The sequence below is a fragment of the Ptychodera flava genome, chromosome 11 (assembly GCF_041260155.1).
Source record: "Ptychodera flava strain L36383 chromosome 11, AS_Pfla_20210202, whole genome shotgun sequence".
NCBI lineage: Eukaryota > Metazoa > Hemichordata > Enteropneusta > Ptychoderidae > Ptychodera > Ptychodera flava.
This window is the reverse complement of record NC_091938.1, coordinates 23,374,809-23,395,796: the sequence shown is the minus strand read 5'-3', so window position 1 is coordinate 23,395,796 and position 20,988 is coordinate 23,374,809. Positions and strand designations below refer to the sequence as shown.

Genomic DNA, 20,988 nt, shown 5'->3' with positions numbered 1-20,988 from the left:
TTGCTATTCACAGGGGTATTTTGGCCTACCATGTACAGTTGTGAGGGGAAATCATGATGGGAGGATTGATGGCTTGAGCAAACTTTCAAATCAATAATTGTAAATTTTTGTCCACTTTTAATTTCACAGGAGCTGGTAATATCGGTTCAAGACATTTGCAGTCCCTCGCTGGACTGGACATTGCTGTTGATATTGTGGTCGTGGAACCTGTTGAGTGAGTGTTCAAAACATTTACAGCATTTTACAGTATATCTCATTGAAGATAGAATGTGCCTCGGGGACAGATATTCAGATTCTGAAATTTTTCGAATACTTTTCTGGTCTACCACTTGTGAGGGCTCAGCTTAAAGCTCTTAAAGTAAGATAAATTTGCTTGCTTGTTAAAAGTTTGAGCCAAAAGTATAAGTCTTTAATCTGTGTGGCACAAACTACCCTCATATGCAAAACTACGTACTGTCTGGATCTTAAAAAGGCTTTGGGAAACATCCTTGCAAACTTGAGTTTCATAATTTATTCCCACGATGCTATACAAAAATTTAAACAGTAGCTATTCAGGCAGTTTCTGCAAAGAGGCTAAAAGTAAATGATGGTGATCAAAAATTATGTAAACAAAACCATTAAAAATTGTATTTTAATTAAATTTGCGCTGGTATCATGATGGAAGCCATAAACATTGATTTAATGCTGAGATGCCCTTGTGAAAATAGGACAAAACTTGTTAGGGGCCCAAGCCTTAAGGCTGGGCCCCTGTTGGTTTTACCAGAGTTCAATATTCTTCTTCTTCCTCTTCTCCTTTCGTAACTTTTTTGTCGACCTAGTATTCTAAAACCGCTTATAGGCAAGCGGCGAATCCACAAAAGGGACCTTATTTTAGGAACTTAATGTACCCACCTTACAAACGGCCTCATAATATGTTATTTGAAAGCATATAATCTCTACTTCAAGAAAATTGTCAACGTGAAGCTGCCAAGTAGGGCCATAACCCCTAATTTGCATAATTCACATGGGTACCCAATTTGCATAAATGTGATATAAAATTAGAAAATTCATTGTAAAAACTACTCTGGGCATACATTTAAACCATTGAGTGATATATCAAGTGAAAGGTATTTGCATGCACAACGCAAAATTGATATCCAAAGAGATATTAAAAGTGATTTTACTGAAATATTTTCATATTTATATTGATAAAAATTATTATCCCCTTTTGAATAATTGTATTATAAAAATTTTAACAGAAGTATCAATGCAACCACTTTAATAAGCATTATGATGATCAAAAAGTGCATAGAATATGGAGTTCAAACAGCTGAAATGAGTTCTGAAAATGAATATTTTTTTTGTTTAATGTATGTTTCAAAACATGAACATTTTTTCTTGTTTGCAATATTATCTGATGCCAATGTCTAATTTTTATCAGTCAGAGGCCTTTTCTCCAAACTTGCCTTGTGTTTGGAGTAAAATACCGTATATATGTAATTGTATATATGCATATGTATCAGTGTGAGCGAATTAAGAGAATATAGCTTCAGGTCATAAGGGCCTGCAACTAGCCAAAGCTTCAGGTCCTTACAGAAAACTGCCGGTCCTTAATAAAGGCAGTTGTTAACGACCATTAAAGTCAACACTCTCTCCACTAGTCTAATAATATGCCTTTGAATGTTGTAATATTTAATTTTTCATGTCATTTTATCAATAGAGTCAGTAAGTATTCACTCAAAAGGACTGTTGTTCACATAGATTGCAGAATAGTGTAAGTGAATGATCGTGAATCATTCATCTACATGATCTGGAATCTGAAAAAGATCGCAGCCCTCATCTTCCTCACTGTCATGCGCACACATTTATCAATGTTTTCCACCATGGTGGGGGGGGGGGGGGGGACTATGGGACTAACAGTAGAATTTGACATTTTTTCTAGCCATGTCTAATCCCCCACTCTCGGACCAGGGGGCGGCGAATACAGGCTCATGCACTGACTACATGTGGATGATGAAAACGAGACAGTTTGTCTCTCATGACTTTCTATGGGGGATGATGTTCTCTACATGGCTGTGTACAATTGTACACTACACCAGGGCATGTGATATTGTGATTTGAAAATGCTTTGCAGCTGAAAATCACTTCTGAAATTAGCCAACGCGAGTGGTAGAAAGTGAGTGAATAGCTTAGTACCCTGAAAACAGTCATGAGTAAGGGGAGTGCATGAATAATTTTTTATGTAAACATTGATCACTACGTCTTTTTTATTGTATTGTAAAACAGAAGGGAGAAAATACTTGGTATGTATTTTGATATGACGTATGGATTACTTTCAAAATTTTTCAAAAAATAAATATGCTTAAATGTGGCCTCTGTTGCATTCATGAAGAAACAGATGAAGTTATACTTTTAATTAAAAGGACAAGTATCGTAACTTTTTCTCGATTATAGAAATTGCAGACAACATGAATTGCACACGTCGCCACTCGCGGAAATGAATGCATATTTTCTGATCGAAAAGTTTTGCCCGAGCGATTGCTGGGTCTCATTATACACATATTGACTGGCCATGAGGGCAACAGCATAACGTCTGTACCCGAGGGACTGTGAGTCACCCCCAAAAACAGACTGTTTCCCGAGGCCGTAGGCGAGGGAAACAGTCTGTTTTTGGGGGTGACTCACAGGCCCGAGGGGTTAAAGACGTATGCTGTTGCCCTCATGGCCAGTCAATATGTGTTTTGTAACACACCTCATCCGTAGTCATACATAAGAACGTACCATACACAAAAGTTGTCGCATGTAAGTATGTTGGAGTGGTTCAGCAAGAAAAAGTTTTTCCGACAGAGTCGCAATACTTCTGCAAAACGTTCAATGCACCTTTGATTATCGTCTTTGTTCGTTTCGAGTCCTTGTTTGAAACCAGAGCATTCAGTTCTTCTTCAGAAAGTAGGATAAACCGAGAAATTTCTCGACTATCGTTTCGCTCGGCCGCAGACGACATCTTTGTTTACATTCCAGTTCGCGCATGCGCAAATGTTTTTTGACGTCAGCGGGCATCATTTTTCGGAACTGATGCCTGGCAGGCAACAGTTCCGACAAATGATGCCTGATGACGTCGTTTACGTGGATCAGCACAAAAAGAACGCATCCCACGTGACTATCAATTGGCGAATTAGAACACAGACTGCGGATGAGGTGTGTTACAAAGCCCTTTGAAAGCTTAAAGTTTTTAAAATGACTCTGAAAAGTTTGACAGACACTATGCTGCTGAAAATGATCGCGACACGATCAGTTAATGATACCGTAAATTGTAAAAGACGTAATTTTTTGCGACATTTAGGCCTACAGCCCAGGATGACGGTGAGTTTTGCATGCCTGTCGTAAAACGGTATACTTCGAAACAATTTGAAGCCCTACTCTCGGCCTCTGAGAGTATACACGACGGATCGTGCAACTCGACAAAACTGTTATGATAAGGCCGCTCTGTTTTATAAAATGTACACTTGTTATCACGTCGATATATCGTGGTAACAGTCGGCCTTGTGAACTTTGGTTAAAGACCAACGAGCAAGCAAGATGTTCTAGCGGTCCACAAACGTAGCGAAACGTGAACTTGACTGTCGACTGCAGGTAGCACAATTGGGCTGTCGTGTAACATCGGGCGTAGTTCAAAACCATGGACGTAAAAAATACATCGATGTTCAAAACCAAATATGTTTAGTCAACAGCACTGTACTCGTAGTAAGCTTAGGTTTTTCTTACACTAGCTCTTCTATGAACCCTTTATGTTTGAAAGCTTCAATTGGAAATCAAAGCAAAGAAAACGGAATCAGGAAGGGCTGTATTATGTACATTTGTGTAGATGTAAATTCCGAACACTTAAAGTGTGGAACTAGTGAAGTGATACTGGGTGTTGTTGTCATATGACACAGATATGCTAACATTACCAGGGTTACACTCACTAGACGAGTATTATTATAATATTGTATCGCATTGTTGCACCAAAATCAATCCATTCCATTGCTAGAATCTGCATGCACGGCCGTAATTCATACTGATCTGAATGTAATCAGCTGCACCGTGCTATGCGCGTCGATCGGAGGGATTAGACTCTTCATAAATGTAAAACGTCGCAAGACAAAAAATTACTATGTTACGACATTGCCAACTCCCCGCCCCCGGTCTGGCGTACCAGAGATTGAATTCCCCACAAACAGGACACGAAGTGCGATCAGTATCCCCTGTTGCCCCGCACTCCCAGAGTGGAAAACATTGATAGTTGCATGACATTCAAGTCTGAATCACATGATTCAAAGTCAGTCATCATCTGCATCTGTTACAGAATTACAGGTCTTGACGGAGAAATTTCATCATCTATTCCAAATTCCAGTCGGTCATAAGGACCGACATGTTGCTAAAAACTTGCGGCCCGACGAGAAATCTGTTGGTCTCGGACCGTCGGACCGACGTTAATTTCGCACACTGCATATGTATGTATGCAAATAGGAGGTATTATTATAAGGTGGTAAAATAGCGCCTGTGTGTATGTATGTATGTCCGTATGTATGTCTGTCTGTTAGTCTGTCCAGATCAAAAACTCCTAAACCCCAACAGCTGTCGTCTTAGTATTTGGTGTACAGGTGCACCTAGGGGTGGAGATGTGATGCAAATGAACATGTCAGTGCCAAAAATATGCAAATGAGGGGAAAAAAGGAAAATCCTGCAAATTGCTAAAACTCAGTAAGCATTGGTCAGATTGGGTTGAAACTTAGTATGCAGATTTCTTAAGGTATTCTAAATTATGTGTGCACAAATTTGGGTGAAATTTGCATGTTTGTATTTTTAGGGTATTTTTTCCCTTTTTAGTCAAAAAATCTTGTTCTCTGAAATCGCTCGTCTGATCGCTCTGAAAGTTAATATTCATGTTCCTCAGGATGACCTCAGTCAAGTTTGTACAAATAGTATTGATATTATCATATTTGGAGCAATTTTTCCAATTTTTGGTCAAAAATTTTTTTATCCAAAAACTACTGATCTGATAGCTTTGATATTTGGTATACAGATATCTAAGATTTATCTCAATTCAATGTATTGAAATTAGGTTAAAACTGGCAATTTTTTAATTTTTAAGGCAATTTTTGCCTTTTTTGGTCAAAAAATTTTTCCTCCTAAAGTACAACTACTGATCTGGTAGCTTTGATATTTAGTGTACAGGTTCCTAGGGTTTATGTTAATAAAATATATTGAAATTAGGATAAAATCTGCAATTTTTGTATTTTTGGGGGCAATTTTTTTCATTTTTGGTCAAAAATTAGTTTCTCAAAATTTACCAGTCTGATTACTTAGATATTTAGTAACAGGTTGTTAGGGTTTATGTTAATATGATATATTGAGATTAGGTTGAAATCTGGAATTTTGAATTTTGTGGGCAACTTTCAATTTTACAGGGAAATCTTTCATTTTGTATTTTTAAGATTTTTTTCGGTAATTTTATACCCACTTCAACTAAGGGTATATGTTATTGTGATTTAGAAAGCATTTGATATGGTAAACTATTTGGTGTTGAAATGCGGTAATAAATCATTAGAAAACATAGCTTAGGTGATTTTAGCAGGTTTGGTTTCCAACAAATATCTTCAAACGTTTTTTCAGTGTTTAAGAGTATCAAGGTTGTAAATAATTGACACACTTCCTGCCACCTGGTAATCGTATACCGGTATCTCATGCAAAGATGGTCAATACAAAGGGGTGGACCATTTGATATCCTGGGGTTGGGGGGATTCCTGGCAGAATTTGAAAAATATTCCAAACAAATCTTAATAAAAAAATCCTCCAGAGAAAGTTTGACAAAAAGAAAAGGTGGGAGAGTGGGGAAAAGAGAATGTACAGTGGATCGGATGAAAAAGATAATATACCTCATCAATCTTCCAGACACCCCCCTTTATCAAATGGTCCACCCCTGATATATTTTTGCGCACAATTAACCATGCAGTGTATATTAGTTTAAGACGTCAAGTTAGGTAAGGATTTGAAAGGAAGAGTTTTGATAACTATATGGGAGCAAACAGTGACATTGGCACTATTTTTAACATATATGGTAAATGATTTGAACACCAACATTTTTTTAGCTCATTTTTGTATTTATATAAATACCAAAAAGAGCTTATATGGTGAGTCGGTGGCGTCTGTATGTATGTATGTAGGTACTTATGTGCGGATATATGCCCGTCATACGCAAAAGCTCCCATACCGCCTAAACTACCATCTCTGTATTTGGTGTACAGGTAGATGCAGGGGTTGAGATGTGACGTTGTTCAAATGAACACGTCAGTGTCAAAAATGTGTAAATGAGGTAAGAAAAAGGGAAATTCTGCAAATGTTCAGGAGCGGTAGTATACCATTACCAATGACTGAAACAGGATACTCAGCTGACCTTGAGTCATTTCCTGTCATTGTTTATGAACTGTTACATATTAACAGACCTGCTCAAACTAAGGGACGGACCATTAGATCTTGGAAGGGGGGTGGTCACAATGAAATTGTGAACATTTTTTTTTTTTAATTGTAAATTTCTAAACAAATTTTTTTCCAAATGAGAAAAGCTGTGCTAATTTTTTTTTATCTGAGTAAATTTTCAGATTTATAATTTTTTTTTACTTCGACGCTGTCTGAGGATACAATGTACATCCATATCACTAGCGCAAATAAGATTGTGTGCTGTAACTACAACATACATATGGCCTAGTGATTTATATTGCTGATAGATTTCACGAAATGTTGCAGACCATCTTTTGACAAGCTGAGAAGCTGTTTGAAAAAAATGTGGTGAAATTTCAATATTTGTGTTTTTAGGACAGTTTTTGCCCTTTTTTGATCAAAACATCTATTTCTCTGTATCAGCATGTCAAACGTTTGTCATTCTTGTTTTTCTGGTTTAAATATTTCTTGTTGTTTTTCTGGTTGTACTGTGCAGAAATCATTGTTATAACATCAACATAGAATTTTCCTGCACTGAACAGATAGAAACAACATTTATTGTTGATATTGGTGCCCATACTGGCATGTACCAATTCTGATCAAATGTGAGCAACATCGTATCATTGCGGTATTTTTGTAAATATGTGTTGGGAAAATATCACCAATTACTGTTAAGTACAAACATAAAGAAAGATCTGCATGAACAACACAATTGTTGAAAGGGAACTCTATAGCGGAAACAATGTGTAAGAGTGAGCTGTAGTCAGAGTAATTGCATGATTAATGATCCAAATCATTCATGGCAATACAGTACCATTCATTTCGAGTTAATCTAAGAATTCTAGAAATTCATCATCATCCTTTTCTTCGCAAGCATTGTCACAAGTAAGGGGTTGCCATAGTTATCGCGTGGCAGGAACAAAGGCCTTTTCAGGGAAGATTAATTTGACAGCAAACACAATTGGTGACATGTAATAAGAGAAAGTAACTTCACACATCGTTCATATCTTTGTTAGTCCCCGCTGACGCAGTCCGGCGGGAACTTAAAGATTGGGTCCCGTCTGTCCATACGTCAGCAGCCATTTCTCTGTCACCCCTGAGCCAATTTTTTTTCAAAGTGTGTACAAGGATAAAGTACTGTGGCATACATATGCCAGTCAATTTATTTCGTGATACGATTCAAAAATGTCCGCAGGGTGGCCATTTTGTTGCGATTTTTTCATATTTTTGTACCATAACTTAACTACTCCAGAACCGATTTCATTCAATGTTGGTACACAGATATGGTACTCTGGCTTATATATGCATGTCAATTTATTTTGTGATACAATTCAATATGGCGACCAGGTGGTCATTTTGTTGCAATTTTTAGCTCACATTTGGAATACCAATGTGAGGTTATCATATAAGCTGAATCAGTTCATGTGCATCTGATTTGCATGTCTGTATATTTGTGGGTATGTGCGGATGTATGTCCGTCACACACAAAGGCTCCCATACCGCCAAAGCTACTGTCTCAATATTTGGTGTACAGGTAGATGTAGGGGTTGAGATGTGAATTTGTTCAAATGAACAAATCATGGTGTTACGTGCAGAGAAAAACGAACAAAAGGGTGAACTCAGCAGTTTACGTTTAAACAAAATTTATTACAAAAATAAAACTAATTGCTAAGTCAGGGATAGAGTACAAGCTTTAAAAGTGTACAGACTACTTATCTCAGCTGGGACGGCAAAGCTCCAGTCTCAGAGTTGTAACAGTCAGTCGGATGAATGAACAGTCCTTTGGCTTGCAGGCTTGAAGCTGCACAAAGTCCACAGTATAAATCCAGCGTTGGCAGGTGAAGGTCTTGAAAAGTCTTGAGAATGACTACTGCTGGAGTTTAGTAACACACAAGAGACACGATCCCAAAAGTCTGACTGGAAGCTGTGCACGTCCCTTTTATAAAGGCATATAAGAACAATCTAGAACTTTTATTGACATGCTAATTACTGTTCTAAAATTATCTCTCTTACACAACTAATCAACTTTCCTAGAACATTCCAAACATGACTAATTGAATTCAAGGTTGTGAGGTCACTAAGGGCAGTGACCTTGAGAATGTTCTAGACTAATTGAACTTAGGTCATGATGAGTGTGGGGTAAATGACCTACATAACACACCCCCTCTTCAAAAAAAGAAAATTTTTCAAAGAAAAATCTTTCTTTTACAAATGTAATCTTGAAAGGATTTAAGTACTCAAATTTTGTTTTACTCTAAAGTAAAATTTCTTGAAAGTGAACAACAATAAAATTTCTTGAAAGTGAACAACAATAAACTCTAAATACGAGAGAGACAGTCTGCAATTAAATTGTCTCTGCCTTTGATATGTCTAATATCAAGATTAAACTCCTGTAACATTAAACTCCATCTTAGCAATCTCTGATTTTTGCCTTTAAATTTCTGCAGAAAAACAAGAGGGTTGTGATCAATATAAACCACTATTGGCTGATTTGAAGAAGTAACATAAACTTCAAAATGCTGTAAAGCTAATATCGAAGATAAACACTCTTTTTCAATTGTAGAGTAGTTTCTCTGGGATTTGTTAAATTTGTGTGAAAAGTAGCAAACAGGATGTCCCATGACTATCTTCTTGCAATTTGTTGTTGGAAAACTTGAAATGGCACTGAATTTGGCATAAAGTATGCACGGCAAAGTCCGGTTATTTTACTGAGTTCGATAAAGTCATTGTTCGGCAAATACTTGGCTTCCTCCTGGAGATATTCCGCTTTCGCAGGATTCAGTCCGTCTGGATGTTGTTCCACTGGATTACTGTCGCAGACATCTTCGTTGTGGTGGATGATGTTTGTCCTCGTTGGAACATCTTGAAACAGGTGTTTATATTCATGGAGCAGTTCTTTCACCTGTTGTTGTTGTTCTGGCTGGAGGTGTGCCAACTTTGTAGACTCCAGCTTCTCCAGGATTTCTGAGTTCTGAAGCTTGACCGAGCCCAGCTTTGAGTTTAGAGTATTTTCACTCAAGTCAGTTTCAGTATCACTATCTTCATAATGGTTTGAACTGACTGCACTGACAGGCTGAGTTATAGTAGGATTATCCCTATCCAAATATGGCTTAAGCATATTTATGTGACATAGCTGTTTTTGTTTTCGCCTGTCAGGTGTTATTATGATGTAATTTAAATCACTCAATTTCTTATCAATTAGGTATGGCCCAAAGTAACGAGCATGGAGTGGTTTGCCAGGAATTGGAAGTAGAACAAGAACTTTTTGACCTGGTTCAAACTTCCGTTTTGAGGTGCTTTTATCATATTTGGTTTTCATTGACTGCTGAGATGACTCAAGATTTTCTCTGGCTAATTCACATGCTTTAGAGAGTTTTGTACGAAAATCTGACACATATTGCAAAATATTCAGACAATCATCGTCGTCAGACAGGAATTTCTCTTTAACGAGCTTAAGTGGGCCACGGACTGTATGTCCAAATACAAGCTCAAATGGGCTAAAACCAAGAGACTCTTGAATTGACTCTCTAACAGCAAAGAGCAGAAAATGAATTCCTTCATCCCACTGCTTCTCTGTGTCAAAACAGTAGGTCCTAATCATGTTTTTCAAAGTTTGATGAAATCGCTCAAGAGCACCCTGACTTTCTGGATGATAGGCGGATGACCTATACTGTTTAATGCCTAGCTGATCCATTACTTGTTGAAAAATTCCAGACATAAAGTTGGAGCCTTGATCGGACTGGACACATTTAGGGAGGCCAAATAAGTGAAAGGAAATAAAGTGAAAATTTGACTAAAGCTCTCACTATAGTCTTTGTCTTTATATTTCTCAGTGGTATGGCTTCTGGGAACCGAGTTGATGTACACATTATTGTCACATGTACTCATTTCCTGATCTTGTTTTTGGTAGGGGCCCAACACAGTCTATTAGTATCCTACTAAATGGTTCTTGAAATGCAGGAATTGGCTGTAAAGGGGCCTTTGGAATGGTCTGATTTGGCTTTCCTACCATTTGACATGTGTGACAAGTTTTACAGAAATGTGCTACATCCTGCCTGAGATTAGGCCAATAAAAGTGACTGAGAATTTTATGATAAGTTTTCCTTACTCCCAAATGACCAGCCCAGGGCGTTTCATGGGCCAGGCGCAATATTTCAGCACGATAGGGCTTTGGAACCACAATTTGATGTTTTATAGCCCAATCGTCATCAACCAAAACATCTGGAGGTCTCCATTTACGCATGAGAATACCAGATTTTGTATAATAGGAAACAGAGCTATCTGAAGTTTTACCTTCATCATCTACCCTGTCAAACAAAGACAAAATATCTGGGTCTTTGTGTTGTTCTGCAATGAGATTTGATCTAGAAAATGTCTGACTTTGGTCAGCAGAAGTTTTACTGGAAGTTTCAAATCCACGAGGGATAACGGAATGCTCCGTGTCAAACACCTGACTGAGAAAGGTGTCATTTAAGTCAACATCTGTGACATTATTTTTGAGAGTATTTTGATTCTCAGAAGTTTTCTTTGACATGGCTCGAGTAATGGCACATGATGGAAAAGGCCGGGAATGTCTTCCTCTATTGGCTCTGGATTTTGATCTAAACTAGGATTATCAGTCACAAGTGGATTAGTAATGACCTTGTCCCCAGCAAGGTCGTTTCCAAGAAGAAGGTGAATCCCTTCAAAAGGCAAAAAAGGCCTAATACCTAAAGTCACAGGTCCAGAAACAAAGTCCGAAGACAAATAGACATTATGGAGAGGAACAGGAATAAAGTCATTGCAATCTACCCCTTAATAAGAACTTTAGAACCTGAAAATGACTTTTCAGAAAACGGCAGGGTATCTGCCAACAAAAGAACTGGGAAGCCCCGGTATCTCTTAAAATTTTGACAGGGGTAGCGGAAGAAAAATCACTAGAAAGTGATATAAAACCATTATGAATAAATGGCTCGAAAATACCCATAATGCTATCTTGAGAAGAATTGACCTTGACCTCATTAATTGGGGATAAGAGGGTTTAACCTCAGAAAATGTGTTGTACACATTATTAGACTCTAAATGAGTTGATGAAGAAATAAAGCCGTTGGCTTAGATCCACTTTGACCACTTGACCTTCACGTTTTCTTTTCAATTTGAAACAATCTGACACTAAATGGCTGTCTTTTTTACAATATTACAAGAAAGTGTACCAAACTGTTTGTCAGAAGGAGATTGAGACTTGGGATCTGATGACGTGGGAGTGTTACTTGAACTTTGTGAACTGTTGTCATTTGATTTCCTACTCTCCTTTGAAAAATTCTTGGATGAAAAGGAGGAGTTAAATTTACCTGCATTGTTTCTGTATGAAAAGGACTGGGGTGGTTTGCTGAGAAATGAAGATTTGTGAGTCAATGAGTAATCATCGGCCAAACGTGCAGCAACCTCCAATGTATCTGCCTTTTGTTCATTGATAAACGTCTTGATGTCACTCCGAATGCACCTTTTAAATTCCTCAATCAAAACAAGCTGTCGTAATTTGTCATAATTCTGACTGACCTTTTCAGAAGAACACCAACGATCAAACAGTTGTTCTTTTGTTTGAGCAAATTCAACATAAGTTTGATCTTTCACCTTCTCACAATCCCTAAATTTCTGACGGTACGCTTCAGGCACCAACTCATAGCCCTTGAGAATTAATTCCTTCACAGAATCATAATCTGAAGCCTGCTCTACTGACAACTGAATGTAAATTTCTCTGGCTTTACCCACCAAAGCACTCTGCAAAAGCATAGACCAGGACTCCTTAGGCCAATTCAGACTCTGAGCAATTTTCTCAAAATGAAGAAATATTTATCACATCCTTTTCTTGGAAAGGGGGAACTAACCTGAAATGCTTAGTGATGTCAAACTTGTCTGAAGGGAAGAATTTTCCTGACTGTCCAAGCTCTAAACGTCTCATTTCTAACTGCAGTCGGTGTTCTGCTAATTCTCTTTCCTTTTCTTTTTCCTCTCTTTCTTTCTCCCTTTGTCTTTCTTCCATTTGCAATTCTTTTTCTTTCATTTCCAATTCCCTCTCTTTCTGTCTTTCTTCCATTTCTAATCTTTCCTGCCTATCTTTCTCTCTCTGTCTTTCTCCATTTGTAATTCTTTCTCTCTCATTTGTAATTCTAGTTTCTTGATCTCCAAATTTGTCTGCATTTCTAATTCTAATTTTCTGAGTTCAGAGGTAGACTCGGGCTCATAATCTTTTAAGGCAGACTCCTCAAAATGGCCTGATTTAACTAAATGTTTTGCAATCTTGAACTGTATTTCTCGCTTGCGCATAGATCGTTTAACTTCTACCTTAAGGAAATTGGCCAGTGTTATGAGGTCGTCTTTTCTGAGGGAATCAAATGTGTCCTGATCAAGGTCATCCATTTCCTCTGGTTTAAATTCCGCCATGATTAAATTTCGCTGAGTTCACAGTATATAGTAGTTTTGAAAAGCTGTCAAAATGTTGTCAAACGGCTCAAAATATTCGTCTCCCGGACGAGCCCCCAATTTTGTTACGTGCAGAGAAAAACGAACAAAAGGGTGAACTCAGCAGTTTACGTTTAAACAAAATTTATTACAAAATAAAACTAATTGCTAAGTCAGGGATAAAATACAAGCTTTAAAAGTGTACAGACTACTTATCTCAGCTGGGACGGCAAAGCTCCAGTCTCAGAGTTGTAACAGTCAGTCGGATGAATGAACAGTCCTTCGGCTTGCAGGCTTGTAGTTGCACAAAGTCCACAGTATAAATCCAGCGTTGGCAGTGAAGGTCTTGAAAAGTCTTGAGAATGACTACTGCTGGAGTTTAGTAACACACAAGAGACACGATCCCAAAAGTCTGACTGGAAGCTGTGCACGTCCCTTTTATAAAGGCATATAAGAACAATCTAGAACTTTTATTGACATGCTAATTACTGTTCTAAAATTATCTCTCTTACACAACTAATTAAACTTTCTAGAACATTCCAAACATGACTAATTGAATTCAAGGTTGTGAGGTCACTAAGGGCAGTGACCTTGAGAATGTTCTAGACTAATTGAACTTAGGTCATGATGAGTGTGGGGTAAATGACCTACATAACAAGTGTCAAAAATGTGCAAATGAGGTAAGAAAAAGTGAAATCCTGCAAATGTGCAGGCCAGTAAGAAACAGGCCAACTCCACTGATCTTGAATCATTTTCTGTCATTGTTTATGAACTGTTACATATTAACAGACCTGATGAAACCATAGACAGTAGAGGGGGCGAAGACCATCTATACTCAAACTAAGAGGGGCTTGTTTTTGCTGTGCATGTTGCTAAAGTTGACCTCCAGTACCTAAAGTTTCAGACCTTAATTTCTTTTGTCATTCCTGTTTTTCTGGTTTAAATACTTCTTGTTGTTTTTCTGGTTGTACTGTGCAGAAATCATTGTCATAACATCAACATAGAATTTTCCTCCACTGAACAGATAGAAACAACATTTATTGTTGATCATTGGTAACCCATACTGGTATATACCAATTCTGATCAAATTTGAGCGACACCGTATAATTGCGGTACTTTTTAATGTTTTTGAACCATAACTCAACTGTCCCTTAACAGATTTTGTTCCACCTTGGCACACAGACATTATATTGTAGTGTGCATGTTCATGTCAATTAATGGTGTGAGTGGGGACTGTGTCATCAGTGATGACTCCTTGTTTGAATTTTGTGTATGATATTGTGTATATTGTAAGTGCATGTTATGTTTGGCTGTTTTATGTAAAGTGTTGATTTGCCATGGTGAGACGTACCCCTTATTTACGTGTCCTGCCCTGAACCACAATGGGGTGGAAAGACTAAAGTGACAACTGCAATCCTTTGATGCTACATTTTGAGAACAGAGTTGTCTTCATCAGTCGCTCAAAATTCATTTTCGGTTGGTGAAACATGCACTGATTGACTGATTGAATGTGTTATCGTGTTGTTGCACTGAAGTTCAGTTTGTTCAAGTAGGGAAGCTAGAATGTCTACCGTTCTGTCTGGTTGTGTTTGTGTAGGCTCATGTGAATCGGAGATCGAGCTGTTGTAAGTTTTGTGAAGATTGGCATAGGTGTAATGCTTATATTTCTGTTCCTTATGTATGTGATTAGGCTATGTAACGGTGAGGGATGGAGGAATTCTGGGTGGATTCGAAAATGTTGGGGGATAATAGTGGGGCGCTTGAAAGTTTTGATCTGCCTATAGGGTACCTGAAAATGTTTGGTTCCCTTTTACTTTTTACAATTCCAAGGTTTCAAAGGTAATTCAATGAAAATTGAATAACATTTAAATGTCAACCGATTTTTATAAAGTTAGTTATAATTAAACAAGGTCTAGAATCCTTTTGTCACATTTCATTACTTTTATTACTTTTATCTCGAAAAAAGTTTGTATTTTGCATGATCTTGTTGTTGCATGATTGTTCTCATGTATGGTAATGTTTCACCTTTAACAAGGCCATTGAAAGTTGTCGTTTGGTTGCATGAACTGGAATGTATCTGTTGCTTTTGTGTGTGTTCTGAAGTCAAGAATGTTCTATTTGTTGCATCGATGACATTATAGATAATGAGGTCTAAAGATATGATTTCTTGAGAAGAGTTAAGAGTAGGATGCAATTTTTTATGTTTGATATGAATTCATTAAGCTAGTGTTGAGATCCAATGAAAATCATACATCATCTCTGAATCTCAGTCAGAGCAATATTTTTTCTGTGTGTAACTGAATTATTCCCATTTTGTCTCGTGAAATGTAATGTCGGGAATTTCTGGCAAAGCTGGAGAGCCCATACTGCACCCAAATATCTGACGGTTAAAGGGACAAATTCGGCCATTTTACATGAATTTTGTTTGATGCAAGATACTACTTATATTGTTTGACATGTTGATACTGAATGAATGGGTGACTCTGCGTGTACCGTATTCGACCCCGGTTTTATACACAATTAAATGAAACCATCGCAATAATGAATTAATGGTCATTATCATTAATCATTTATGCGATGGTTTCATTTAATTGTGTCTAAAATTGAGGTCGAATACACGTAAGTAGTACCTCGTATCAAACAAAATTCATGAAAAATGGCCGACTTTGTCTTTTTAAATTAACTGTTGAATTGAAACGTGTTATTTTTCAAGATTATTTTCAGCATAGCTATCATGTATCTTGTTGTTGGCTGTTTGATTATGTAATCGTTTGATGATCGTTTGATGATCTTTCCTGCCGACTGATTCCATTGCTTCATTGTGCAGTGTACTGGTATTAGTGTACATTGTCTAGCGTTACCAATGTCGCATTGGCCGGAACTTTAATTGTCACATTTTCATTGTAAAAAGTCTTTTGTATCTTTGACGTATGTTGGTTGTTTCTTCATGGTTTGTTTGAGAAAGTAGTCAATGAATTCTGATATGTGAAAGGTTGGACTGCATCATCCACTTATGTTCGGGTGTCCTACGAAGTTATTTCCTGGTGGGCATCATTTTGTGTATTTTTGGCAGAAGGTACCAACTTTAAAGTGGCATTAGTATTTTACTATTAATTGGAAAACTCACCATGGCTAATTAACACTTTATATAAAACAGCCAAACATAATGTACACTGACAATATATACAATATCATACACAAAATGCATACAATGAAGATATAAACAATGTGTTGAGTCACTTTCCCTTTATTACATACCAATAAATATGATAAAATGAAATATGGTGTCTTCCGTCAACATGTTCCACATAACTGAACTGAAATGATCAATGTAACACAGATGTGGTAACAAGTAATTATCCATCAAAAGAAGATTTCTAGAGAAATTCAAACTAAAATGACATCAATAATGCAAAAGGGCTATTCAACACACAGCTACTTATAGCACGATTGGAACTAATTTGGGATAATTGGATGATGAAGTACTGTCGGTTTTATTCACAAATAGAAGCTAATCTGCTTTTCTTTTCACCTGTTTTTAAGAGTAATTCGTGATATTGCAATACTCAGCTGTATACCGGTAGGGCACCAAACACGTTTGAGAAATTTAAAAAATATGAAGATCCATTTATCCTGAATTCGTGTTTTATATGTTCTTGTTGTCCAGCTATGTAGGAATTAGAAGGAAAGGTTCCATTGTTTGTGTCCTCAACAAACAAAAATCAATTGTAAAACAAAGTTCAGATATTCATTCTCCATAATATGGGCGTTATTCTTATTTACTACACAATATTATGAATATTAAAAATAAGTCAAGATATTCATGATTTAATTGAAAATATTCAATTAGAATAATTTGAATACATGTTTGGATTTCATAGTTCTATCCTACATGCAAATGTTTTTTATTTTATATATCACTCGATAGTTTTAAAGTAAGTTTAGAGTACTTAACAATGGATTTTTATAATTTTATACCAGATTCATGCAAATTAGGTAGCTGTATGAATTATGCAAATTAGAGAATTACGGTCCTATTTGGCAGCTGCATATCATATATTTTCGTTAAGCAGAGGTAATAAGCTTCCAAATGATGTATGTGGCTGTATGATGTGGCTGTATGTGTTAACATTTTTAGCTACTATAGACTATAGTCTATAGAAGCTATTGGGATGGGTATCCGTCCGGCGTCCGGCGTCAGTCTGTATGTATGTATGTATGTATGTATGTATGTATGTATGTATGTATGTCCGTTTGTGAGGCGTCCGTCCACTCAAATATCTTGAGAACCGCAGTACTTACTGATTTGATATTTGTTGCGTAGATGAAAAATATGATTTTGAGAAACTGTTTTTTTTAATTTTTTGATATTGTTGAAAATAGGCAAATTAATGCCAAAAAAGGTGTTTTTGGTAAAAAATCTTCTTCTTCTCTCATAACCGCTAGTCAGACAGCTTTGTTATTTGGTATACAGGTCCCTAGGGATAACCCAATTTAGATTTGTTCAAATTGTGATGAAATATGCAAATGTGTATTTTTAAGGAATTTTTTTGTCATTTTTGGTCAAAATTTGACTTACATTGTATGTAATTCTTGTACTGTATAAACCACCCTATCAATTCACCCAGAAAAAAATAATTAATATGATTTTAAATAATTGAATTAATTAGGAAATCATCAAAGCCAAATAATTTTAGTGTGGAATTATCAGAAAGTTCAATTTTTTTTGACAGTTCATAGTGAAATGCTTACCATCTTGGAGGATTAAAACATGTAAAGGCAACTTTCCTGAATCCCAACTTTGATATATTCTGAACTACCATTTATGTTATCTAAAAGAAATTGCTCATAATAGTTTGTCATGATAGGGTGGTCAAATAAATAGAGATAGAGAAAGTTCTAATTTCCATTTATGGTTGACTTGGTAAGGATAAAATAAAATTACTTTTTGGGGGAAAATAATAGAGTGGTCAATTAAAAGAGTGGTCAAAGTGATAGGGTTTTTATGGTAAAGCTGGGCTGTAAGATTCCTCGTGCTATTTATAGCAATTATGCAATCTGTGTAAACAGTGCAATGAAAGTGTAACATGATTCCTTATAATGCTTTTGATGACCTTGAACTTCTTAAGTTACAAACATTTATCTCTTCAGTGTGCTTTCTCTGAGTACGTACAGTCTCAACTTATTCAACAGAACTTACTTACAATGTTAATTTGAAAGTTAAAATGTGCTTGGTTAATAGGATGAAAATGCTGATATTAAAAGATAACCAGCTCAAGATTCTTTATAACCTGACAGATATGCTGTTTTATTATGACGTAAATCTTGATTTAAGCAAGTCCAGTTTACTTTAATTAGAATGTAATTAACTCTTGTTTATTTGCTATTATAGACTAATATAGTCTGATGAAATATGCAAATCTGTATTTTTACGGAATTTTTTTCCATTTTTGGTCAGGCCATCCTGAAATGAGCTATCAAAGATATCCACCTTCTTCATCAATACATGTGTCACAAAAGGTTATTTTCTACATAACACAGCAGAGCTCTGTCAACTGTTGAGTCGCTTGTTTTTTCAAAACCGCTGGTCAGACAGCTTTAATATTTGGTTTACATGTCCCTAGGATGACCTTGTGAGATAATTTCATACAGTCAGGAAATACTTAATTTTGTATCCATGTCTATAGTAGCTTCAGGGACTTTGGCCCTATGTGTTAACATTTTTAAATATTGTTACTCAAAAGGGAAAAATATTTTTTTCAATATAAATACCGGTATGAAAATATTGCAGTAAAATTAATTTAAATATCTCTATCCATTGTAAATGCAAATACCTTTCATTTGATATATCACTCGATAGTTTAACCTGTTCACCCCCAATTCCCTGTATATACAGGTCCACAATCACCATTGATAACGATTGGTTTGGGCCAAACCATGGTGGTGAAAGGGTTAAAAATATGTTTAGAGTAGTTAACAATGAATTTACTATTTTCTTATGCAAATTGGGTACCAGTGTGAATTATGCAAATTAGGGAGGAATGGCCCTACTTGCAGCTCCACATCGTCAATTTTCTTGAAGTTAGTCTTTTTGTTTTTCTTTCTTGTCATACGTGTACCTTTCTTTTCAAGCTCTCCTGAGCATCAAATTTTGCCATACCAGCCCATATTCTGATAACTTTCTAATGCGGTCCATGATAACCTGTAATTTCAGAGCGTGCCGTGCTCGGGCAAAAGCAATTTATGATGGCGAAGCCAAGGCCAATACTCGGACAAAGGTGGTCTACCTCGAGTCGTTGGATGAAGTCAACACTGGAAGGCTCTTCAATGTGGCTATCATTGCCACTACATCATCAGTCAGACGCCAAGTTGTCACCAGTGTACTGGATCACTGCAAGGTGACATTCATGATTCTTGAGAAGGTAGGTATGTGTGAGAGTGTGTCATAGTGTTTGTTTGTGTATATGTGTGTATACATCTCCTGGACAAAATATCTCAAAGTAAGTTTACTTTGGGTTAGTTCTTGGACACTCAAATATTTTACAATTTTTTTGGCCAGCTGTCATCTCAGTGTCATCTCATTTTGAAGTCTGTGTAGAAGGCGAAGTTTTCACTATCTGGGTTTTGTGAGAATCAAAAAAATTAATTTTATCCAACAGAGCTAACACAGAGAAAAGAGGAATTTGTGAAGAACAGTAAATTTTACAGAATTTGTATCTCTTATTCCAAATTTTGCGTAGCTTCCAGTAGCCATATATATTTACAGACCGACAGACAGACAATCATACATACATACATACATACACACATACAGGACATTAGAGAGACATGTTTACCATTGAAATGTAGATTAAATGTAAACAGAAATAAGCTTATTTAACTTTTGTCCTCATAAAATGAATACACAATCTCTCAACTGTCATTGTATTTATTAAATGCTATAAAAAGCCAATAAATTTTACCAGATTTACTGAGAATTTAGATTTTGTATACAATTTTATCTTATGACTTCATATTGTTACATGCGTTTTACTTTGAAGTTTTGTACTTTCCATCAAACTTACAGTTTCAGAGCAGTTCACTTTTGTGTTTATCTCTGTAAAATTCTGTGCGAGGGGCTGAGGCCCTGCACTAATGAATAAATAAAGTAAAAGTGAAGCATATACATTTATACATACATACATACATACATACATAATACATACCGGTACATACATACATACACACATACGAATCTACATTTGCACATAGTGAACAAATTCAAATATACAAATGTCACATTCTTTTTAATATGGCATCAAATCAATTCAGATCCCTTGACCATTGTCATTCAAGGCAAGTAAATTACCAGGTCCAGGAAACAACAATCAAAACAACAAAACGATAAAAAATACACTGACAAAATCAATAGTGCAATTTCGAACCACTGATTAAGTGGTGGTACCAGGTGTCAGGAATGGATAGGCATACCTTATTGCAGCTTGCTGTACCCGTCAAGATTGAACTAAAGTGACAAAGTAGTTGTTTGGTAATTCAGCTAGTTGCCACTTTGTTGTGAGTCAAAGCCAGGAATACTGTCTCTCATCTTCCAAATAACAGATTTGTCATATTTTGATGTAAGAGCTCCATATCTACCATAGAACTTCTTAAATGATCTAGCAACCCTACTTTGTGAAAGTTGTCTTTTCTAGTTCTGCAGAGAGGAAATTACGAGATTTTTAAATACAGTCAATTCTGATCTGTATAATAAAAGATTTGTAACACGTGCAGCACAGTGTAAACCCTGGATAAAAACTGAAGTTCAGCCTCCCATATGCACACTCATGAATCCTATGTATTTTGTGACAGGTGCTATTCCAAACCTCTGAAGACCATGAGAAGGTGCTATCTTTGCTGTCCGATGCCGGGGTCAAAGGTTACGTCAATAGCCAGTGGATAACGTTTCCTCTTGGGAAATATTTGAAAGAAAAGCTACCGCAGGTAGGTTATATCTCGCAATCTTGTGACTGAATTGTACATCAACTTTACATCCCATAAATTTGTCTTACGATTGTCGTTCTGTGTTTTGCATTAATCGTGATTTATACT

At 36.5% G+C, this 20,988-nt stretch overlaps 1 protein-coding gene across 2 annotated transcripts in view; it reads left to right on the top strand.

Annotated features, from left to right (window-relative positions):
• Positions 1-20,988, top strand: part of LOC139143864 (uncharacterized) — a 158,977-nt gene that overhangs the window by 116,444 nt on the left and 21,545 nt on the right. For both annotated transcript variants that reach the window (XM_070714447.1, XM_070714446.1), the window contains exons 6-8: positions 130-214; positions 19,115-19,322; positions 20,749-20,880. In XM_070714447.1, the coding sequence (XP_070570548.1) occupies positions 130-214; positions 19,115-19,322; positions 20,749-20,880 (425 nt within the window). The remainder of the gene's footprint in view (positions 1-129; positions 215-19,114; positions 19,323-20,748; positions 20,881-20,988) is intronic.